The 20,180-nt window shown below is 36.9% G+C and overlaps 1 protein-coding gene across 12 annotated transcripts in view; it reads left to right on the top strand.

Annotated features, from left to right (window-relative positions):
* Nucleotides 1-20,180, top strand: part of PDE1A (phosphodiesterase 1A) — a 235,525-nt gene that overhangs the window by 180,035 nt on the left and 35,310 nt on the right. For all 12 annotated transcript variants that reach the window (XM_075430504.1, XM_075430512.1, XM_075430514.1 and 9 more), the window contains 6 exons: nucleotides 5,661-5,843; nucleotides 6,304-6,370; nucleotides 7,330-7,446; nucleotides 8,848-8,988; nucleotides 13,750-13,850; nucleotides 16,317-16,442. In XM_075430504.1, the coding sequence (XP_075286619.1) occupies nucleotides 5,661-5,843; nucleotides 6,304-6,370; nucleotides 7,330-7,446; nucleotides 8,848-8,988; nucleotides 13,750-13,850; nucleotides 16,317-16,442 (735 nt within the window). The remainder of the gene's footprint in view (nucleotides 1-5,660; nucleotides 5,844-6,303; nucleotides 6,371-7,329; nucleotides 7,447-8,847; nucleotides 8,989-13,749; nucleotides 13,851-16,316; nucleotides 16,443-20,180) is intronic.

Here is a 20,180-nt window from a genome sequence, read left to right as displayed (position 1 = left end):
AAGAAGGCTCTTCAATTATATTTGCAATTTGTTTATCCTCAGTGAGAGTCAAGGGAATTTTTTAGTGGATGTTAGTGGAAATTGTAGTGGACTATAGAGGATGTAAATATTGATTTGATATATTGATTAATGCTTATTCACGAAGATAGTGAGACACTAGAACACAAATAATTGATAAAAATGTTAATTGGCTATTTGGACTATAAATTCTTTGCCTTCTGGATCCTGGATCTAGAAGAGGACTTTGATCAATTCATTCTTAAGGGGCTGATCATTACCTTGATTAATTCACTAAAAGGTAAAGAGCTAATATGCCCTTCTCAATTCCTCCTCTGGAAATCTATCACCATCTCTGTTAGGCAGCTTGTCTGGTCAGCATTGATGGATTTTTTCACCATAGCCATTATCTAATTTTATTTTTTAAAATTTTCTTTTCTTTCTTCTCCTTGATAGTACATCTGATATATTCTGAAGGGAAATGAAATAGACTTCTGACTATTCCATTACTATATTTAAAATTCTGATTAAGTGAAAAGAGAGCTAGAAGGTATCACTACTTGAATTTTGAAGAATTATTCTTGGCAAAAAAACACAGTACTGTGACAAGAAGATCAGGTTATTAGTTCCTATGACTGCAATATTAATTGATTGCTAAGCTGAAATGCCATGGGCCATATATTACTTATTCCCACAACTGTCAATGGGAGTTCCACTCATGGAAAGAATAGAATTAAATAATCCAAGCCTCCCCCTCTCCTTCCCACGCGTATCTCCTCCCCATGTTGCATCTACTTAATAGGATAATGATATATGAGGAAAATAAGTGTATGTAACCCTGAAATTCTGACTTTGTGTTGAAAAAAAGTACTTTCTGTGGCACATTGTGTTAGAGCTTTTTGTTTTGTTTTTTAGCATCTTTAGGTGTTGCTTAGCTTTAGGGGAGAAAAGAATATGTGTGCGTGCTTTGGTATATTAACTTTTATTTAATTCAGCTAGGATACTGGAGTTCATGCCTCCCAGTTGAATGGGATTTTTCTCAGTAGAGTTTTACTTTAAGGCTGACTTTGTGGAACAACTATGTAGCTTTAAAATAGAAAGTAAATGACCGTCATCCCTGATCTTCAGCGTGGCTGCGTTGGAGGATGAGGCTGCAGATATTGCAGTCACTCCCCTCCGAGTATTTTCTAAGCCAGAGGTTCTAGTCTTGTGTTTGACAGCTATGGTCACTTGTTCTTTTGCTCATTAATTTATCCAATGGCATTTCTGAACCTATTTAAAAGTTTACATATTGCAAAATGTTGCAAAATTATATTACAATTTACAAATTACATTTTACAATTTACAATTGCAAATTATATGGCAAATCTTGCAAAAATCCCTGTAATATTTGGCAGGAAGTTCAGTGGTTTAACCCTATTTGTCTTTGTTTTGACCCTGTCTTCTGATATTGCTTCACCTTTCCCCCTCTTTTTTTTTTAATTTAAAGGCATCCTGAATAATCACCAATAATAATAATTTACCTATTCACCTGCGATTCATAAAGCAGCAAGTCAGCGCAAGAAGTCTGCATAACAGTAGAATTACAGAATGCAGAATATATTAAATATTTTCCATTTATCTGGGCAGTAATAACTTTCATTAGGCAAAAACCAAACACCAAAAACTTCCATTGATTCACTGATTTTACTGAAGCTTCTGAAAGTTCTCAGTTCTAAATAGATATAAATAAAAATAGCAGTAATGTAAACAGGAATAAAAATGTTCTGAATATAGACTTTGGGCTGTTATGTTTTTTTCCCAGTAATTATAGATGACGTTGTGCTGTATAATTTATTCAAAGAAACGATGATGTTATAATGCTCAGTGATTGCATCAGAGTGACATAATAGTATGTCTGCTCAGAGTCAACCTTTGTTGCAATTCAGTTCTGAGCAAAAGAAGTAGTACCAGCAGGAAGGACAGGCATGCAGGGGCTCTGTGATTTAACTGATGCACTCACTGCGGTGATCTACATCAATAGACTAGGGGCAAGCAGACAAGCTGTAAAATGGTTCGACATAAAAAGAAAAAGATCCCTGTGAAAAAATATAGCCATGACCGATCAAAAACTGGCTCTCGTTGGAGGAAAAATTTCAACTATTATTGTAATGTAGGTACTGAAGTACCACTAGTACTTCTGCTGAGTGTGTACAAGTTATGATACTTCTGCTGAAGATTCTTTTTGTTACATTTAGTAAAATTTAGAGATATATATGTTCATTTCGTAAAGAGTAAGTAGAATTACTGATAAAAGCAACTTGATGGTTTTATGTTTCAACGTATAAATTTGCTTTATTTGGGTTATTTTAAAGACGTGTTTTCACAGTCACTGAGTAAAAGGTGAACAATTAGATGTATTTCACAGAATCTACAATATTGTGTATGTATCCATATATGTTCATACCCATGAAAATATAATAGGAATACTGTATTTTATGATTAAGGTATAACTAGACAAATAAAAGTAGACAGAAGTTACAAGCTATTAAATGAGTTGAATATTGGATTCTAAGAATTTGTGATATTTAATCATAGTTTGTATAGTGCAATATATAACCTAATTTATTTCCCTTCCTAAATAAAATTACCATCAAATTATATATGCATCTAGCCATCCATTTATTCAGATGTGTAAACCCATATATGCGCCCTGTCCCTGTAATTACAGAAGAATGGCAATCATTAGCAAATTTATTCAAAGGCCGTTTCTAGCAATGCAGATGTCATGAGCAATTTTCCTCAATATGAAGCTTATTCTCCAAAAGGTCAGGAACGTGTAGAAAATAGACAGTTATGAAATGAATGACTAGCCCTTGTTTGCTCTCCTTAAATGTTGTGTCAGTTGCGCTTCTGAAAGAAACTAATTCTTCTTGAGAAGTTACCAAGGTTATGGGAAGTTACGAGCTTGGGGGATTTGTAAGAGCTTGTACTTCCAAAGGATTGTACTTACAACATACTTCTATGTAGTTGCTTTCCTAGTTATTTAAGTAGGAACCAGAGACATTGAAACTCTTTCCCTCCCATAGCACATTGTTCAGTCACCTCTAATCACTGGTTAGATAAACACTTTTTTAGAATTCTGTCTTTATAAAGTAATTCCTATTACTATCATTTGCAGACTGAATAGTCCTCGTATTTTACAAATGGAATGGTTAAAAAGATTAGAGAAACAGAGGTGTGTCTTCATAGCCTTAATTTGTACTCCAGTGGCTCGTATCTGCAGAGCTCGGGACTTGTTCCACAGTCTGATCTGCATCAGACGATAGCAAACTGATGGAGAGCTCTGCTTCGTGCTGCACCGGTGATGTGGAATATCCCTGCTACGTGCTCTGAGGCAGCCTAATGCCCATGGTCCTTTTGTCACTGGAATAATTTCATCCTGCTTGAGTAACAGTTGGAGTAGTTACAAAAATGTGCTTTAGGGATTGTAAGGTTTATTCCTGATTATACTTCAAATGTCAAATATTCCTCAGAAATATAAATGTACTCATCTCTCCAGGGATATTTAATAACAGTGTTAGACTAGTAGGTATTTTAAGTGGACTGTAACATAGTTTTTAGTTTAGGGAATAAAATCAATTTATAGCCTTTGACCTATGGCCATTCTCAGCCTTGGTTCAGTTTTGCAAGATAATTTGCCAAGATGCTTTGCTCTACACAAGTCCTGCTCCTGCAAAATAAATGACTGACTTCTGGCCTGTGTCCCACTGTCAGAAAATCTCATCATTCTTGTCCATTCTGCTCCTCTTGCACTCTGTGTTAAAGAGCCTTCCTAGTCTGATAATTCATGTCCCTGAAAAATAGGAACATTTCTGCTGTTCGTCCAGTAAACAGAGGTGGTGTTGGGGGCATTTTATGGATTTTTTTTTTTTTTTTTTTTTTGTTAAACCCTGATTGAAAAGTCTCACAAAATATACTGCCAGCTGGATGAGCTGCTGAAACGGAGAACAGGGCGGATTAGCACAAATATACTATGGTCACTGTTTACCAGTAATTTCTGTGACACTTCTGGCATCATGCTTCCTATAATCCCTTAGTAAGAATTAGACTTACATGGGGATTCCTTTGAACTATAGTTCAGGCTTTTCTTCATAATTTACGTTGCTGCTCAATTCCTCCATATGCCCTATATAACAGAGAAGACCTGGGTTAGGCAAGGTTTTGAAAATGTTGAAGAAGAGAAACAGAGAAAGTGAAAGGTGTGAAAGAGCCACTGAATAAATTTGAGGAAAGAGTACACAAACAGGGGAAAGAGTCAACAGAGTTATGGTGAGTAGAAGGAAAAGAGAGTGGCAGAGGTGACAACATGAAAATGGGTAAGAGAATATGAAATTTTTCTCTCCCAAATACCCATCTGCAAATACCGTTAGCCAAATTCCCACCAGATATATTTCCCAGGAATCTTGTTCACTCAGGAGAAGAGACCCAAGTTTTAGCTTGACAAGAGGATTATCTGATAAGAAAATCACACTCAAAAATACTTTGTCCATTATTGCTTTGTGTCTAATTCATGCAAACTTGAGCAGTTTCAGAAAGATAACACTAGAGAAATAGATCTACGTAATCAAAAAATTCAGTTGATACCACTTTTAATAAAACATTTTAAAAGGGTGGCATGTTTTACGTATGTTTGGGTCATCCTGACTGGGGTTTCTTGCATAATTGCATGAAAGACTAGGTAAGGGATTTGGTTCTTGGAAAACCCTAGCAGACTGAGTGCTAGCAGCAAATAACAGCAAGAAAAACGTTGTGTTCCTACATCTGGTAAGTTTATAGAAGTGTTGAATTGAAGTGTTTGGTCTGTTTTAAGATAATATCTAGTTATATGTTTATTCTAACTAAACTTATGTCCTCCAATTCAGTTTTTTTGAAGTTTCTTTTTAATATCTTTTCTATTTTGCAAGCGGTATACATAACTTTTCTAATTTTTTGAACAACTAAGAACTGTGAAAGCTGACTTGCAATCCAATCTTGTAGAATATCTTTACAGCTATGATTTTGTTACCACGCCTTGAACAGGAATACAGGTCTCCATAAGGAAGGAATTAATCCTCTTTAATACTTTTATTGCATTGGAATAGCCTGATGAGCATGTATAAAGGGTGTTCATTGAAAAGCATTCACCATAGCATTGCTATGTAATATAATTTACTTTGTGTGTAAGTATCAAAACATTTTTTGTACAGTTTTGGAGGACAGATCAGACAGACCACTGGTGTTTTCAGTTATAGCAGCAACCCCTCTTTGTATACACATTCATGTCAGCCACTGTTTTAGACGTCTCCTTAGGATTTTGTGACTTACTGATTACACTTCAGTCCACCAAAACTGTGTCATCTTTGTAGGAAAATCTTCACTTGTCTTTACTTGAATATCTTGTGTTTGAATATCTTTTATCTTCTGAAATGTGAGCAGTGGGAGAGAGGGAAGCTATGTGCTGTGCCCAGCTTCCCAGTGGCCTCAGTGTGTCTACCAGAGAAGACATTTAGTGATGTGCTGAGTCCATTCTACAGACAACTTCTGCTCCCATTAAATTAAGTTTTGTTAGCTGTTCTCCTGTCCATACTCCTTTTCCTTCAGTCTGCCATCTTCTCAGTTACCTTGTATTCATTTTTTTGTAGGAAACTTTTGGACACTGAGGATGAGCTCTCTGACATCCAGTCGGATTCGGTCCCGCTGGAAGTGCGAGACTGGTTAGCTTCTACATTCACGAGGGAAATGGGAATAGTGAAAAGGAGACCTGAAGAAAAGCCCAAATTCCGAAGCATTGTGCATGCTGTACAGGCTGGGATTTTTGTAGAAAGGTGAAAGCTTTTTTTTCTTACTACAGCAAGTACTGCATTTAACCACAGTGTCTGTCATTGAAGATCCTGTAAGTGGTGGGACGAATCTGAAGCAAATCTTTGAGCCAGATTTTAGGTTTCGATTTCTGCAGTCACTCTGTTTTGTGTACAGAATTCCAGATGAAACTTCTAAATTTGTAATGAAATCTTCTGGACTTTGAAAATTCCGGGAGGGAACTTTGTGGCTTTGAAACTTCTACGCTAAAATGTACCGAAGAGTGCACTAACGTAAAAGACTAATATACCAGCAGAGGGGCTTTTCTCAGAAGTTCATGAAAACATTTATGTCACCTTTGGGATCAGACCCTTAAATAGCTTAGTGTTTCTTTACCAACTGTGGAAGGTGAACTAAAAAAAAGAGAAATTGTTCCAGTACTTTTTAAAGGAGTGCTATTCCTTAACATTTTATTTGTTTTTTTAGGATGTACAGAAGAACTTCTAGCATGGTTGGTTTGGCTTACCCAGCAGAAGTGATAGTAACATTTAAGGTGAAAGAAGTTTTTCTGGAATTTGAATGTATTTGTACTTATGTTTAGTGACTTTTAGGGTGAAATTAATGTATTTTTCTATCAAACATGCCCTAGCCATAGTACTGCAGAACTGAGCACACAGAACAGAGAAATTAATGGCTAAAAATTCACAAATAGCATATGATTCTGTTTATTGTTTCACTGATTAGCTGTGATTTCATTTAGACGTCATTAGAGCAATAGGATGAAATTTAGACAGAAATTTTTATAGAAATGTGAGCCATGTTTTTATCAACTCCCAGTGGTGTGGTAATCAGTGTCTGAGACAGCAGCATTTGTTTCCTCTTTAGGAAAGAAAAAGGAGAAATGGTATTGGGATAGAGCTGACAAAAGAAGCTGCAGCTTATGGAACAAGTACAGGATTTGCTGTGAATTTAAGCCATTACTGTAGTTCACCCAAAAGGCTATCTTTTGGAGTAATAAAGTTCCTATGACTATGTATGCAATGAAGAAAATGGCGTTTCTGGAGAATATGGTACCTCATCTTTTCCCTTGAAAGCCAACCCCTGTTATATCATTCGCAAAATGCTATGTGGCTATAGTGTTAATGATATGGCATAATAGCCTGTTTAAAGGATGGGTATTCGCACCAGCTCCACGAGGTTCTGCAGGCAATTTATATGCAGAAAGTTAAATATGAAATATTACGGCCTTTGATTCGAAGCATACAAGGTTGCATAGGTCATATTACAAGTGTTTTATTCATAACTGGCACAACTATATAAGTCATTAATATTGAAATAGTCATTAATGTGTTATCTACAGTAGGAATTTGAAAGAGCTGGACAATAAAGAAAAACCAAACTCTCCCTCTTCTGTCCAAAAAAACCCAATGTCTCTTTTCCAGTGATTAACTAGAAACCTACTTAAACAGATGGAAATTTTATGGTTTTTTTTTCTTTTCCCCTCATCTACAGGATGTTGATAAATGGTCTTTTGACGTATTTGCCCTAAATGAAGCCAGTGGAGAGCACAGTCTGAAATTTATGATGTATGAGCTGTTTACCCGATATGACCTTTTGAGCCGTTTCAAGGTCAGAAACTAGCCACAAATAAAAATACGTATGCAAAAATAAATATGTCACATTTAAAATACAAGAAAGCCAGCATATGTTTGAAATGTTTTTTTTTAATTGTACAGTGCAGTACAGAATTTCAAAGAATAAGACAAATCAAGTGGTGTAATATGCCACCAGTTCACCAAATGGAACTTCACCCAGAGGATGCAAATTTTTCTGCAACCCAAAAAATGGAAAGCTGTGTAGACCCATGTCAAGTCAGTTTGGGATGGAAAGTTGCTAGTGAGCAGCTAAATGCTGTAAGCATTAAATAAACAGATTATATATACAGCCCATTTACTCAGCAGTACTGAATCAGTGTCCCAGCTTCATGGAACAAAGATTCCTAATAAGGCAGAAAACTGTAGTTAGTCCTAAGTACTTTTTTTCATGGTCGAGATCATAGTATGTTGCCCACCACTGTGCAGGGATTTCAGCTGAACCTCCTCTCCTAACCAGCTTGAGGGATATATAAAGAGAACGCTGCTTTTCTATGGTGTTCGCAAGGTGTTGCAATACAATATGGAGTACTTATAATTGACATTGAAAGGCTGAGATGAAAATGGATCAAGATGCCAAATTTATTATAGTACCGAATAAAAGTTTCATTATACTTTCAAAATCTCTCCACTGAAAAACTGCATGCTCTTTTTGAAGAGTCTACCTCACCCTGAGGTTGGTTTGAATATTTTAACTAACCCAAATTCAGCTTTTCCCATCAAGCTTTTCCCTTCATGCTCTGAGGGCTTGAAGTCAGACCCGCACCAGGCGTACCATTAACACCGCAGCCAGAAAGTACACAATATTGCTGACTCAGGGGGCTTAAGCCCATTCTCAGTCGCACTGTTCATCTCGCAGGGCTTTTAAATAAAGAAAAAAATCTTCAGGAAAAAGTAATTTCATTATACAGGAACATAAGTGGGACTACATAGTACCTGTACTTCATACTTTGTCTGGAGGAAGAGAAGGAAGGGAAGTCATACTATCAGATTCAAGGAAACCTTGTCTCAGGCTGATGAAGAAAAGGAGATAATCCTGTCATTAGACTTCCATCTTTCATGCCTTTATTATATGAGCAATCTATGCATTCCTGGTACAGACAGACAGGCATGTCTTGAAAACTATTTCGTTGATAGCTCTGCAGTCTCTTGTACACTAGCAACATGTTGTGCAGGATGTGTGTAGAGGGGTAAAACATCTACAAGAACTGGGTGAAGACTCCCTGATACACCTAAGACATTAGACCTTTAAATTGTAAATTTTTCTTTTGCTGTTTGTTAACTAAATTCTATGGTATATTTGTGTTGTTTATTGCATGATTAACTTTAGAGCTGTTGCAGGAAAAAATCATTTATTTCAATTTTTGCTTCCCCCCAGATCCCTGTCCCCAACCTGATTTCATTTGCTGAAGCTCTTGAAGTTGGTTACAGCAAATACAAAAATCCATATCACAATTTGATCCATGCAGCTGATGTTACTCAAACTGTACATTACATAATGATTCACACTGGCATCATGGTAAGAAATGCTGCAAAGTTCAATTTACTTCTTTTCTTGGACTCTGCTGTTTTGGTTAAATGTGTACGTGTCTTTTCTTAAGGAAAAAGCTCGCTTGAAAATTGTGCAGAGATAGATTCCAAACTGCCATTCAGGCTATGAACTTCATGTCATTTTAACAGTTCTTTCAGACTGGATCTCTCCTGATGTGGAGGAAAAAAGGAGAAAAATATCCTCCTTAAATCCTTTCTGTGGGCTTGGTTATTATATATCATACTAAAAGACATACATTTGCAAGAGTGGGCAGGTGAGAATTTTTTGCTTCCACATCAGAGTCTGGGAGGTGTGATCAGGCAAGGAAGCGTTAGTATCTGCTGAAGTCCTGGCCATTGGAAGATATACTGAATCAGTGCAAGCTTACTCAAATACTCTGCGGCTGCTTTCTCTGTTAGTTTATAATCTTATTTAGGGCTGCCCTTGCATACTGTATGTGCCTGTAGTAGGCAGGAGATTGCATTTGCCTTGCACTATTGCAATATCCTAATATTTTTTAGTATTTGGTTTGGGAACTGAAGTAAGTCTGTGCAAGCATTTTTACTCTGAACACTTAGCTTTAATAGCAGCAGTGGGAGTCTCCTCTCTATCAGCTTGCTAGACAAAAGTAAACACTAACTGAAAGAAAACGGACGTCTCTGTCAGTGGCCTTTTGATGATTTGTCTTCACTATGAATGCACTTGTTTCAGGAAAAACAAAAAAGGTAGGAAGTGATAGTGTCTGATTTCTGTTTGCAGAGCCATGACACAATTCCGTAAGACTTTTAAAAGGAAAATATTAGGGCTGACTAGATGTCTGTGCTCCAATATATACACAATAAATGACAGTCATTCACTTATATTAAGGCTTTTCTCACTGAAAGCTTTGCCTCAGTGGAGGCAAGAAGAAGTCCCTAGGCATTGCAGGGTTTAATTCTACTGTTTGTAGGAAGTGTTTTGTTCCTAAGCATCAAGTTTTTAAAGCTACATTTTAACACAAGTACTACTTGCAGAGTGAAGCCTGGAGTCTTCTCTAGCCAAAATTCTTTTTCACATTGAGATGTTTTCTTAAGAGAGGACTTACATATCAGACTGCAGCATAGGCTAGACAGCTCTTGCCGAGATGACTCCAAACCAAAGTTGTTGTATACAATGTTCACCTGTCAAAATAATATTTTAATAAAAGAAAAATCTCGAAGAGATTAGATTATGGTTCCTAACCTACTCTTGTCTCCTACTGTAATATCAACTGCAAGTGTTAAGTGGAGTGAGACATGTATTTGTCACAATTATACACCTGGATCAGCAACTTAACAGGGAGGAAAATCCCTTTGTTGTATTATACATCATGAGTATCCCTTTGGCCCATTGTAACTGTGCCCCTCTGTCCTTCAGAAAACACCATAGTATTCAGATGTTCTTTGTGATGCCAGCACAAGGTTCCAACTTCCAGAACTATCCTAGTCAATTTGGCATGTTTAGCCATTGATTAAACAAATTTGCAACACACATTGTGTCTCTCTGAACACTGAATGAAGGAATCTGTTTCGTATTTGAATATCTGCTATTCTACCAGGTGCACGCAAGAATGAGAAAGGCCTCTCCAACTGAAGTTTTACAATATTAGCATCTTAACCTGGTAACTGCACTTTGATGTGATTTTGACAACCATTTTCAGAAAAGCTTAGACTTTATTGCTGTTGCTTTGCTGTAAAACCTCATTAATGTTGCAACACTGTTACAAATATTCCTGTAAAATTAGACCAGGCTTTAAATATTCACATTTGAATTGTTGAATTAAGATACGGAAAGTTCTTAGAAAGATATCTAACTAGGACAACAGTTAGTCAAGAGTGCCTTCTAACAGATGTAGCTTGCCAGGCAGAAGGAACGTTTATAGAAATCAGTGTTTGAAAGAAGGCCTAGTGATTCTGCAGCTTGCAAAGTATTTCTGTCCCGAATGTCATTTGCAGTTTGAGAACGCATCAGTATAATCCAAATGTTCTATTTAACTTGTTGGGTTTTTTCCCTGTTGCCTGGTTAACCCTGCAGAACCCTACTCAATAACGATTCAAAGTTTGCTTCTCAAGATAAGGGTTTTCACAGTATGTCCATTGTAATGCTTCCTTTAACTCTGCTGTATCTTCTAACAAATACCTGGGCTGGAGTCAATTTGGTGCAATTCTATACCAAATCCCTGTGTGGTTTTTGCAGACTGGCATGCAATTTGAAGTCCTTCTGCTTTCATTGTATCTTAAGGAACTGATACTAACTCCAAAATCTGACAAAGAATTGCTGTCTTCCTCATTCACTTCTGAAAGACATATTGAAGCAAGTGTTTCAGAAAGCTGGGTATTAGAAAACCCTTTTCACAGTTCCTGTTGCTGAGGTCATAAATTTTGTATCCTTTATAGACACCTGGAAAACAGCCTAATTTCAGCATTTGCCAAGAAATTTGGCTGGTCAGTTTATGCTTCTCCACAGGCCTTTAGAGAGATTCCAGTGAAGAATAACACATATTCAGTGTCACATTTAAAGATAAAATTATCATTTTATTTTCCAAAAGTTACTGTCTATCTTAAGAAACAAGATCCAGCCACCTCAGATCAATGTGTTAGAAAGTTAGATATCACAGATGGCACACAATCTATTAACCTTCCCAAGAGATTAAATCCCAGATGATACGACTGAAATATGTAACTGAAGCTTGCATTTATGAAGCCTTCATCTTTATAAAGATTTAAGAATCCGAGTCCCAGGGAATACATCTTTTAAAGAACTTTTGAGTCATCGATCATCTTCCCACCATCCCTTTTCTCTTCCCACGTACCTGTATTGCTCAAACTAAAGGAAAAAATGTCTTTACTGTCAATAAGTGCATTGTCAGACGCCCTTTCTTACTCATTTTTTAATCCATCATTGTTTAAAAGAATAGTTTGAACCAGAGCTCATAAAAACTTGAAAAGTATCTATTTACTTATAAGCAATTTATAATACTGGAAAACATCTCTCAATAGAAAAAATCTTTTCCAATAAGTGTTACACCGGCATGGCATAGTATCTTCCGGGAGGGAAGCAGGTTCCAACTCTTTGCAGTCTTGCAGACCTCCAGATACCTGCTTTTCCCTCTCGCTTTGAGAAAAACACTTGTTAATCGTCTCTCTAAGAGCTTCTCATGCTTCCTTAGAAATCCTTTAGCTAAGGTAGTTCTCTGATTCTCCGATTTGAATATTGATCTGAATTAGGACTGTACAGCTACAGTTTCTAGAATACTTGCTTTTGTATAGTACCATGTGTTACTTCTGTGTAGCCCATAGATCTTGTTTGTAAGGAATGCTCTTTCACTTACAGAAGCATTGTGTAGCACCAATTTTGGTTACTAAAAAAGGTGATCTTTGAAAAGGCATCTTAAAGAAAAAGTTTATGTTTTGCTTTTGTTACTAATAATTTCTGGGTTTCTATTCTACTTGGTATGTTGAAAACATTGTGAAAGCCAAGCCTGACCATGGCCTGGTTTCTTGTGACACACAATACCATGAAGGTCATCGTTTCCATTTCTAGAACTGCTTACAGTACATTCTCATTCCTCTGTTGTGACCTTTTTTAATCTATACTGCTTCACCAACAGCCAGTACTTCTTGTTCCTCAGCAGTCTTATTTTGTTGCTGAATGACCCATTTCATTATTCTCACATTGCTTATGAATCCTGACTGTTTCCTTACTTCTTCTTTGAGAGAAGTACTACTATTGGCATCTTATACTACTTGTGGCAGTTTATACACATTATATCCATTCATATACATGTGTGTGCCTATATGGGTACATAAGGATGAGATCATTCTTCGATCCTTTAGTACAGAAGCTTACTTCTACACTAAAAACATCTGAAATATGTGTGGAAATGGTTGACTGGCATTTGACTTAATCAGTCCTGTGACTGTGGGGGTTAATTATCATATGATTTTTCTGCCCCCATTTTTAGATGGAGTAAATTCTCTCCTCAAAGATGATTTATCATTCAAGAAATAGAACTTGAAAGACAAAATAGCAAAGGTTATTTTACAAACTGAGCAATACAGAACAGCCTCCGTTAGCAAGAGGTATAACAGTGCACAGAACTCTACGGTCTGCATTTTTTTGTGGAGATGACCTATATTACCTTTTGTTCTGTGTAACAGTTTACCAGCCTTATGCACCTTTTTTTTGGTGTTAGTACAAATTATAATAAAATTTAGAATAGAAAAATCTCCCGTGGGCCTAATTTTAGTGCTATGTACACTGGTAAAATATAGTTAATGCTGATGTTGTTACCTAGAATTTATTATAAACTGTATATATTGTTCACTGAGAGACAAATTATAACCTTAACTTCATATCAAATTTTTAGATGAATATACCATAATTTGGCAAGTGCCATGTATGGGCTAGCAGATTAGATACTTCCTGCTCAAAACAGCTACAAAGTATACTGTGTAATTATCTTAATAACTTCTTAGATTTTTGACTGCCAGTATTTACTTTGCTAGAGACCATAAGGACATTCACTTGGTCTTAGAGAAATCATAATAAATACAAGGCATTACTTACTGTATGATTCTGAAGTGTTATGGATATATAGTTACCTGGAATAAGACGAGAATGAAGTTTACTTAAATTGAAGGTAATGCAAAACATTTCCAGTACTGTAGTGTTTAATCTGAATTAGGCTATTGTAGCAAGTATGACTAAGGTTTTTTTTTCATTTACCAGCACTGGCTCACAGAACTGGAAATTTTAGCAATGATCTTTGCAGCTGCCGTCCATGATTATGAACATACTGGGACCACAAATAATTTTCATATTCAGACAAGGTAAGTGAAGTGGTCTCCTAAGTCATATCTGGAGTTTGTTCTTCATTGGTCTGAACGGTTTCATGCCTTTTACTGATACAGCCAGGAAGTAGCCAGGTCATTCCTGATTTTACAAATTACTTCCTTGACCTCTGTACAATTAATGGGACTGCTCACGTGAACAAAAACAGTGTGGAAAAGTAAGGAGTTTGCTCCATAATGTTTGAAATCAGTATGTTTTGGAGCTGATATGTCAAGAGAGTTTTCAAAAAGATTCAGAATACAGACTTGAAAACCCCTCACCCCTCTATTTGCTTGCTTAAATTCTGATACTTTCAACTCAAAAATTTCTTCCACAGTGTCCTCAGAAAAGTACCACTTTCAGCAGTGTGTCTGCACTTCACATGCCACATTGAGCTGAAGTTGTGTATTAAAATTACAGGGTCCTGGTACAGAGGGAGAAACCTTCAAGTACAGCTTTAAAAATCCTTACCAAGAGTCTTCTCCTAGCATGTTTTGACAGCAACTGCAGTAGTTACAAAAAAGAAATCTAGAAAGAAATCCATTTTGAAAGTCAGGCTAGCTGCATTCTCATGCAGGCAGCATGTCGTCCTAACCTCTGGGCCAGAACAACAGCATATACCTCTATCCCTTAAAATATTTCCAACTTCTCAAAGGAAAACATGGACCAATCCATTACTGGGTGATAAATGGTACAGCTGATGCTTAGCCTAGTACAAAGCATCTTATTGTTCTCTCACACTAGGCTATACTTTGTTTTTAGCATTCTCAGTTGAGGAGTCTTCTTTACCTGCTCTTGAAAAAGAATTTCAGCAAAGCACTGGCGTATTCTAACAAAACAGCTCTGTGCTAGAAATACTACTACTACTAGTTTGAACTGAAGCGTCTTCACACTCACCTATACGGATAAAAGGCCCAATGGTTACATTTAAATTAAATCTGTAACATACTTGTGCCCCGAGATGTGCTTTTCAATAATGAACAAGTTCTAGATCTGCAGCTGAAATAAAGACATAATTCTTCTCTGCCTCAGCATAGTCTGGCTAAAAATAAACTTCAGTTTGTTGTTCCAAGTTTATATTACTTTTCTATTTTTGTCCTTAATATTTTGCTCTGAAGTATTGCAAAAGTGGAAAATGAATTAAGCTGTTAGCCTTTGAATTTTACTTGGGCATACTTGCAAACAGGTATTTGTTTTGAGATGGAGCTCATTCTTCCCTCCTGGTGGAACGTGGCTGTGATGTGGCATCCCAGGGCCATGATTCCAGGCTTCTTTTGCCTGAGAAAAGTTGGTTGTAATCATAGCAAATCTTAGCACTGTTTTTAACTAGCCAGAAAGTAGCCATGTGAGTCAAAGTGTGCTTCATAAACATATGTGATTGATTGGCAAAGCACGGATTTTCCCATGATTTTAGTAGGCTTATGGATGTAAACATATTTATTATTTAGGTAGCTTATGGTTTGTTCCCTCTAAATAAAGTTTCCAGTCATATTTTAATTTTTTTTGATTCCTTGGTATTGTACTTTATACATGGGTGTTTACACGGAATATATACGATTGCTCAACACAACAAGAGTTTGACTTTACCTTATTAATATCATAGTAAGCTGTGTTGCTAAGTCATCTCACCTTGCTTCTACTGCAGACTTTTCCGCTGACCAAACTGAAATACTCAGGAACAGTTTTATCAGAACAGAAGTGCAGCAGAGAGGGGAAACCCAAGGTTGTTTCACAAGTCAGATCAGGTCTTGGGGAAACGAATTCCCTGAGAATTAATGATGTTTGAAGCTAGCTAGGATAAATCTATACTGCAACAGAATTTGTGAAAATCTGTATGTCATTTTGGTATTGTAGGTTAGTCTTTAACTAAGAGGGAAAAGATGCTGTCAAGGATGCTGATGTTATGATAAGGGTCTGGCTTTAGGAAGCACTTGAATGCAATGAAATCTCAGCTTAGCATCATGTCCATTTGTTTATTATGAGGCTCAAGGTTTGGCGTTTTTTTCTGACAAGAGATGGGCCAAAACACAACTCTCAGAACAGGGGTAGTAATTTTTTAATATCCATACTATGAGTTGGCGAATGCATTGCGTTTTAAATGATAATATCACCAAAAAGTACTCTTGAGTAGCCTATTTAGAGAATTTCTGTTGCTCTATGATCCTGTCTGCAGTCAAGAAGCTCAAAGATCTCCTCACAAATTTTTGTCACAGTTCTATCAGATAAATAAGACATTACAGATTTAAAAATATGACTTTCCTACAAACAGTATGTAGGATGGTATAATGAGAAGTTTTTATGCCTTTAGGATGGACACTTTATCAGTATTTGATACAATAGGAAGAAATAAATATAGTTTGATATATATAGTCCTTAGTTCTCATAAAGAATACACAGTCCTACTTTCCCCAGTGCCATCATCAGGATGCTATTGAAAATTCTGCCTTTTTTTTTTTTAACACTAGGTCAGATGTTGCAATATTGTACAATGATCGTTCTGTTCTTGAAAATCATCACGTAAGTGCTGCTTATAGACTCATGCAAGAGGAAGAGATGAACATCCTGGCAAATTTAACCAAAGATGACTGGAGGTAAGACTGACTGTGACATTCAAACTTAATTCCAGTATTTAAAAACAATAAGAAACACCAAGACTTCCCTGTGCCGTCTATTTTAAGGGTTCAAAATACAGGAAGACTGTATTGGGACTGGAATGAGTAATGGATATTTAGAGTTTAGGGAAGGCTGCTGCAGTGTAAAGTACTGTTTGGGGAGACTCCATATAATTTTCCAAGTGAGGTTATGCGTCTATTAGGCATGGTGTTGGACTGTGTGGACAGTGTCTCAGGTGAGATAGCTCTTCAGGAAAACCCCAGTGCTGTTCCTCTTGAGCTAGGTTACCTTTGTCTAAAAGTGGGTTATAACCTCAGTGCAAAGTCACACTCTGCTGCCTGCTTAATCCCTACTGCCTCTGGGAATTCTGCTGTGTAACATAGCAAGGCATAGTGCCATCTTGATTGAGCACTGAAAAATGAATTATCTGGAGAGTGCAAAAATAAAGTAAAGGCCCAGAAACACTACAGAAATCTCTTTTTTCTTCTTCTTTTTCTTAATTCTAGTGTAATTTCTGAAGAAAATTTGACCGTCTGAAAGAATCTGGATTATAATTGATATGTCACAAATACTAAGACCTGCAAGGCCAATGAACAAGTTTTAGAGATAAGACTTTCTTCATCACTAAAAAGGACATGTTATCTTTGTATATCTTCCGTTGCTACATATAGCACTTAAAATATGAGTCTTCTGTGTGTTTCTGTAAACATAGCTATTATTCAGAGATCCTAAAAATAGCTTTTAGATAGGTGGACTGTGAAGCCAGAGAGAGATGTTCTGCTTCCAGGGAAGTCTCCTACTGGGAATGATGTCACCATGAATAACAAAGCTATACTCTGCTTTATTTATATTTTCACAAAACTATACATTCATGAAGGAATATGCGAGTGTCAGATCAAATTTTGGTGTGGTGTATATTTGTTTTACATGGTAGTTTTAGATTATTTTACTTAGCCACAGTTTCAGAACACCCCTATATAAAGCATTTATTGAACGTAAATCTGCGGACCCTTTTGGTTTTCAGTTTGTTATTTTTATGTAGCTACTCCAAAACACTTAATATTAAAGTATTTTTAATTTTTTATTTAATGCAAAGTGAAAGAGGAAGCATACACTTTTTCATTCTCATAAGAGATTTCTTCTCAGAGGATACTCATTTGGATTTAGCTTTCATAAAATCTGTGTTGTAAAGTTAGTTCTGGAGAAAGATCTGTGGAATTAAATTGTGAACTTCAGCAATAATTGTCATATACACCTAGATTTTTGTTGCCGACATGAGTCAGCCTTACTCTGCTTGGAGCCATTTTGGGCCTGATGATCTGGGGGCTGATAGGTCTCTGTGACACTTTTTAGCTTGTCCTTGCTGTTGAGTATGGAGAAAGTGATTGTGTAGACAGCCATCGGATGCTGCTATTCTGTCTATTAAAACTATCATTGTAGAGTGGTAACGATTTTCATATCTTCAGACTTGTTGCCTTGAGTATTTTTTTTGAAGTGGTGGTGTTTCATATTGTGTCCTGCCAGAGAATGCTTCCAGGTAGAAAGAGGCAAGTGGTCTTCAGTTGAATTTCAGTTCAGGACTGGACCAAGGCTGGCTTGAAGACACTTATTTGCTTCCCCAGTCCTCTCTCCTTCATCACTGGAGACCACCATAAATGAGTATAATTTGGGAATCCCTGCAGCTGTCTGCCAGCTAGTATAGTGCAACCCAGATATTCCCTTTTCTTATGTCACTGGGGAAAGCAGTAATAGGATGGAAACTCGTGTGAAAGGAAATATTTCCCAATGGAGAGAGGAGCCCATGGTTTCCAGCTGTGTGATGTTTGTACATTCTGCTCTGGTGGACTGCAACAGAATAAAGGGAGGAATGTCACAGACTTTCTTCACATTTCTGAAGCACACTTCTCTGCATAGATTGCTCGATCTGGTCTTCTTATAGTTCTTTTTCTTTAGATTATGCACTCTTTGCTCCAACTTCTGGTGCATTTCATTTCTCCGTGGTTTTTGAACCCGTGATAAGCTACCATGTTCCTTCAGAGGTTGCTCAATCACAGATTAGGTGTGTTTGCACTTGCTTTTCAATCTCCTCTCACTGTAACCCAATTTGGATTTCCTGGAGGATTTTGTTTTAGTTCTGTGAACTTATTCTTGTTGCACAGATCTAGTCCACTGTTATATGCAGCCAGTTTGAAGCCGGTGGAATTTGGCAACCAGAGAAAGTAGAATCTATGATCTCTTTTGGGGGCTATTCAGTATAACTTAGAAGAGATGCATGAACTGACTAATAAGCTCAAGCAACTAAACGAGGTCACTCAGTTCCATGTTTTGTCACTTAGCTAGGTAATTACAGTCTGTACTTTCAAACCAGTAAATTCCGAAGTGCCAGTCTGAAAACCTGCACAACCTGTTGAAGTCTGATACTTAATTTAGGAGGTCAGTCATAGAAATGATGGTTTCCTAGTATTCATTTCTAATATCCAAAATTTCTGTTACTCTCTCATCAGATACAGTTGTTCATTGGTGCAATGACAGATCTGTTAGTCACTTAGAAGAAACTCCTCAATTTTCTGATTATTACTAGAGTGAACTTCGATTCTATACTGAAATTCATGATGTTAGACTAACACTTTTGAAGTTTGCACTGAATCAAAGTGGCAGCAAATGGAAATGATAATTTGTTCAACTTTTTAGTGTACTTCCTGGCACCGATGAATTGCTTGACTACTGTCAGATCTGTTTTCTTGAGTTGCAGCAATTTCATTTTTTTTTAAATTTAATACCCCTGCCTATTTAAGCTGTGGTTCTGCTAATTATTTCAGCAAGATGAAGCAAAATGACTGAGAATGACTTTATAGTATTACATTTTCTTTTCTACATGTTAACGTTAAGAAGATAAATGCACTAATAAACTGTCAGCTTCAATTAAGTGTAAAACATAAGGTTTGGGTCTGAGCGGGGAAACACTGCCAGCATTCTGATGAGGATGTCCTTTGTGGATAACACATATGACATTCATAGTCTTTTCTCACCTTCTTCTCAACTCTGAAAATATATTCCAGTCTTCCATATTGTCTTGTTTCTCTCACTTAGTGCCCCTAAATAACTAGAGAGATGTGAGGAATCTCTTTTTGTCCCCCGTTCTTTGATTTACCAGGCTTCTGGTGTTCAAACCCGCCACGTGTTAGATCAACAGTTAGAGGTGGTCAGTGGTATTAATGTCTCAAATCATTCCAGTCATAAGGCATATATTGATATTGATGCCGTGAAAAGCCGGAATTGAAGACTCAATAGTCGGAAGACTATTAAGCAGTTATTTTTTATTACGGCGCTGGGCACACAGGGAATCTCTCCTCCAAGCGTGTGCACCAAAGAGACACACTTACTAGGTATTTATGCTATGTTAACATACATATTAATTACATTTCCAAGAAATGCTTATCATAGTAATGGTTTTTTCGAGAACTCATTACTATAAGGTAATGTCCGTCGCACATGTTTGTTTGGCGTCTCTCGGTGATCGGCAGGGTTTTCAGATTATCCTGCAGCCTCCTTATCTCTGTAGTTTGCATACCTGTTCTCCCAAGGCCCAGCCGCCTAAAGGGATTATTCAGGAGTCCCTTGTCTTGCAACCGTCCCAATTATTCACAAAGAACCAAGACTTGTTTTGGTTGTGCAATGATTCTGACCACCTGAAGTGATAACATCTACATGATACA

The sequence above is a fragment of the Opisthocomus hoazin genome, chromosome 9 (genome assembly GCF_030867145.1).
Source record: "Opisthocomus hoazin isolate bOpiHoa1 chromosome 9, bOpiHoa1.hap1, whole genome shotgun sequence".
Classification (NCBI taxonomy): domain Eukaryota; kingdom Metazoa; phylum Chordata; class Aves; order Opisthocomiformes; family Opisthocomidae; genus Opisthocomus; species Opisthocomus hoazin.
Note: the sequence above shows the minus strand (reverse complement) of the source record. Positions and strands in the feature narration are given on the sequence as shown.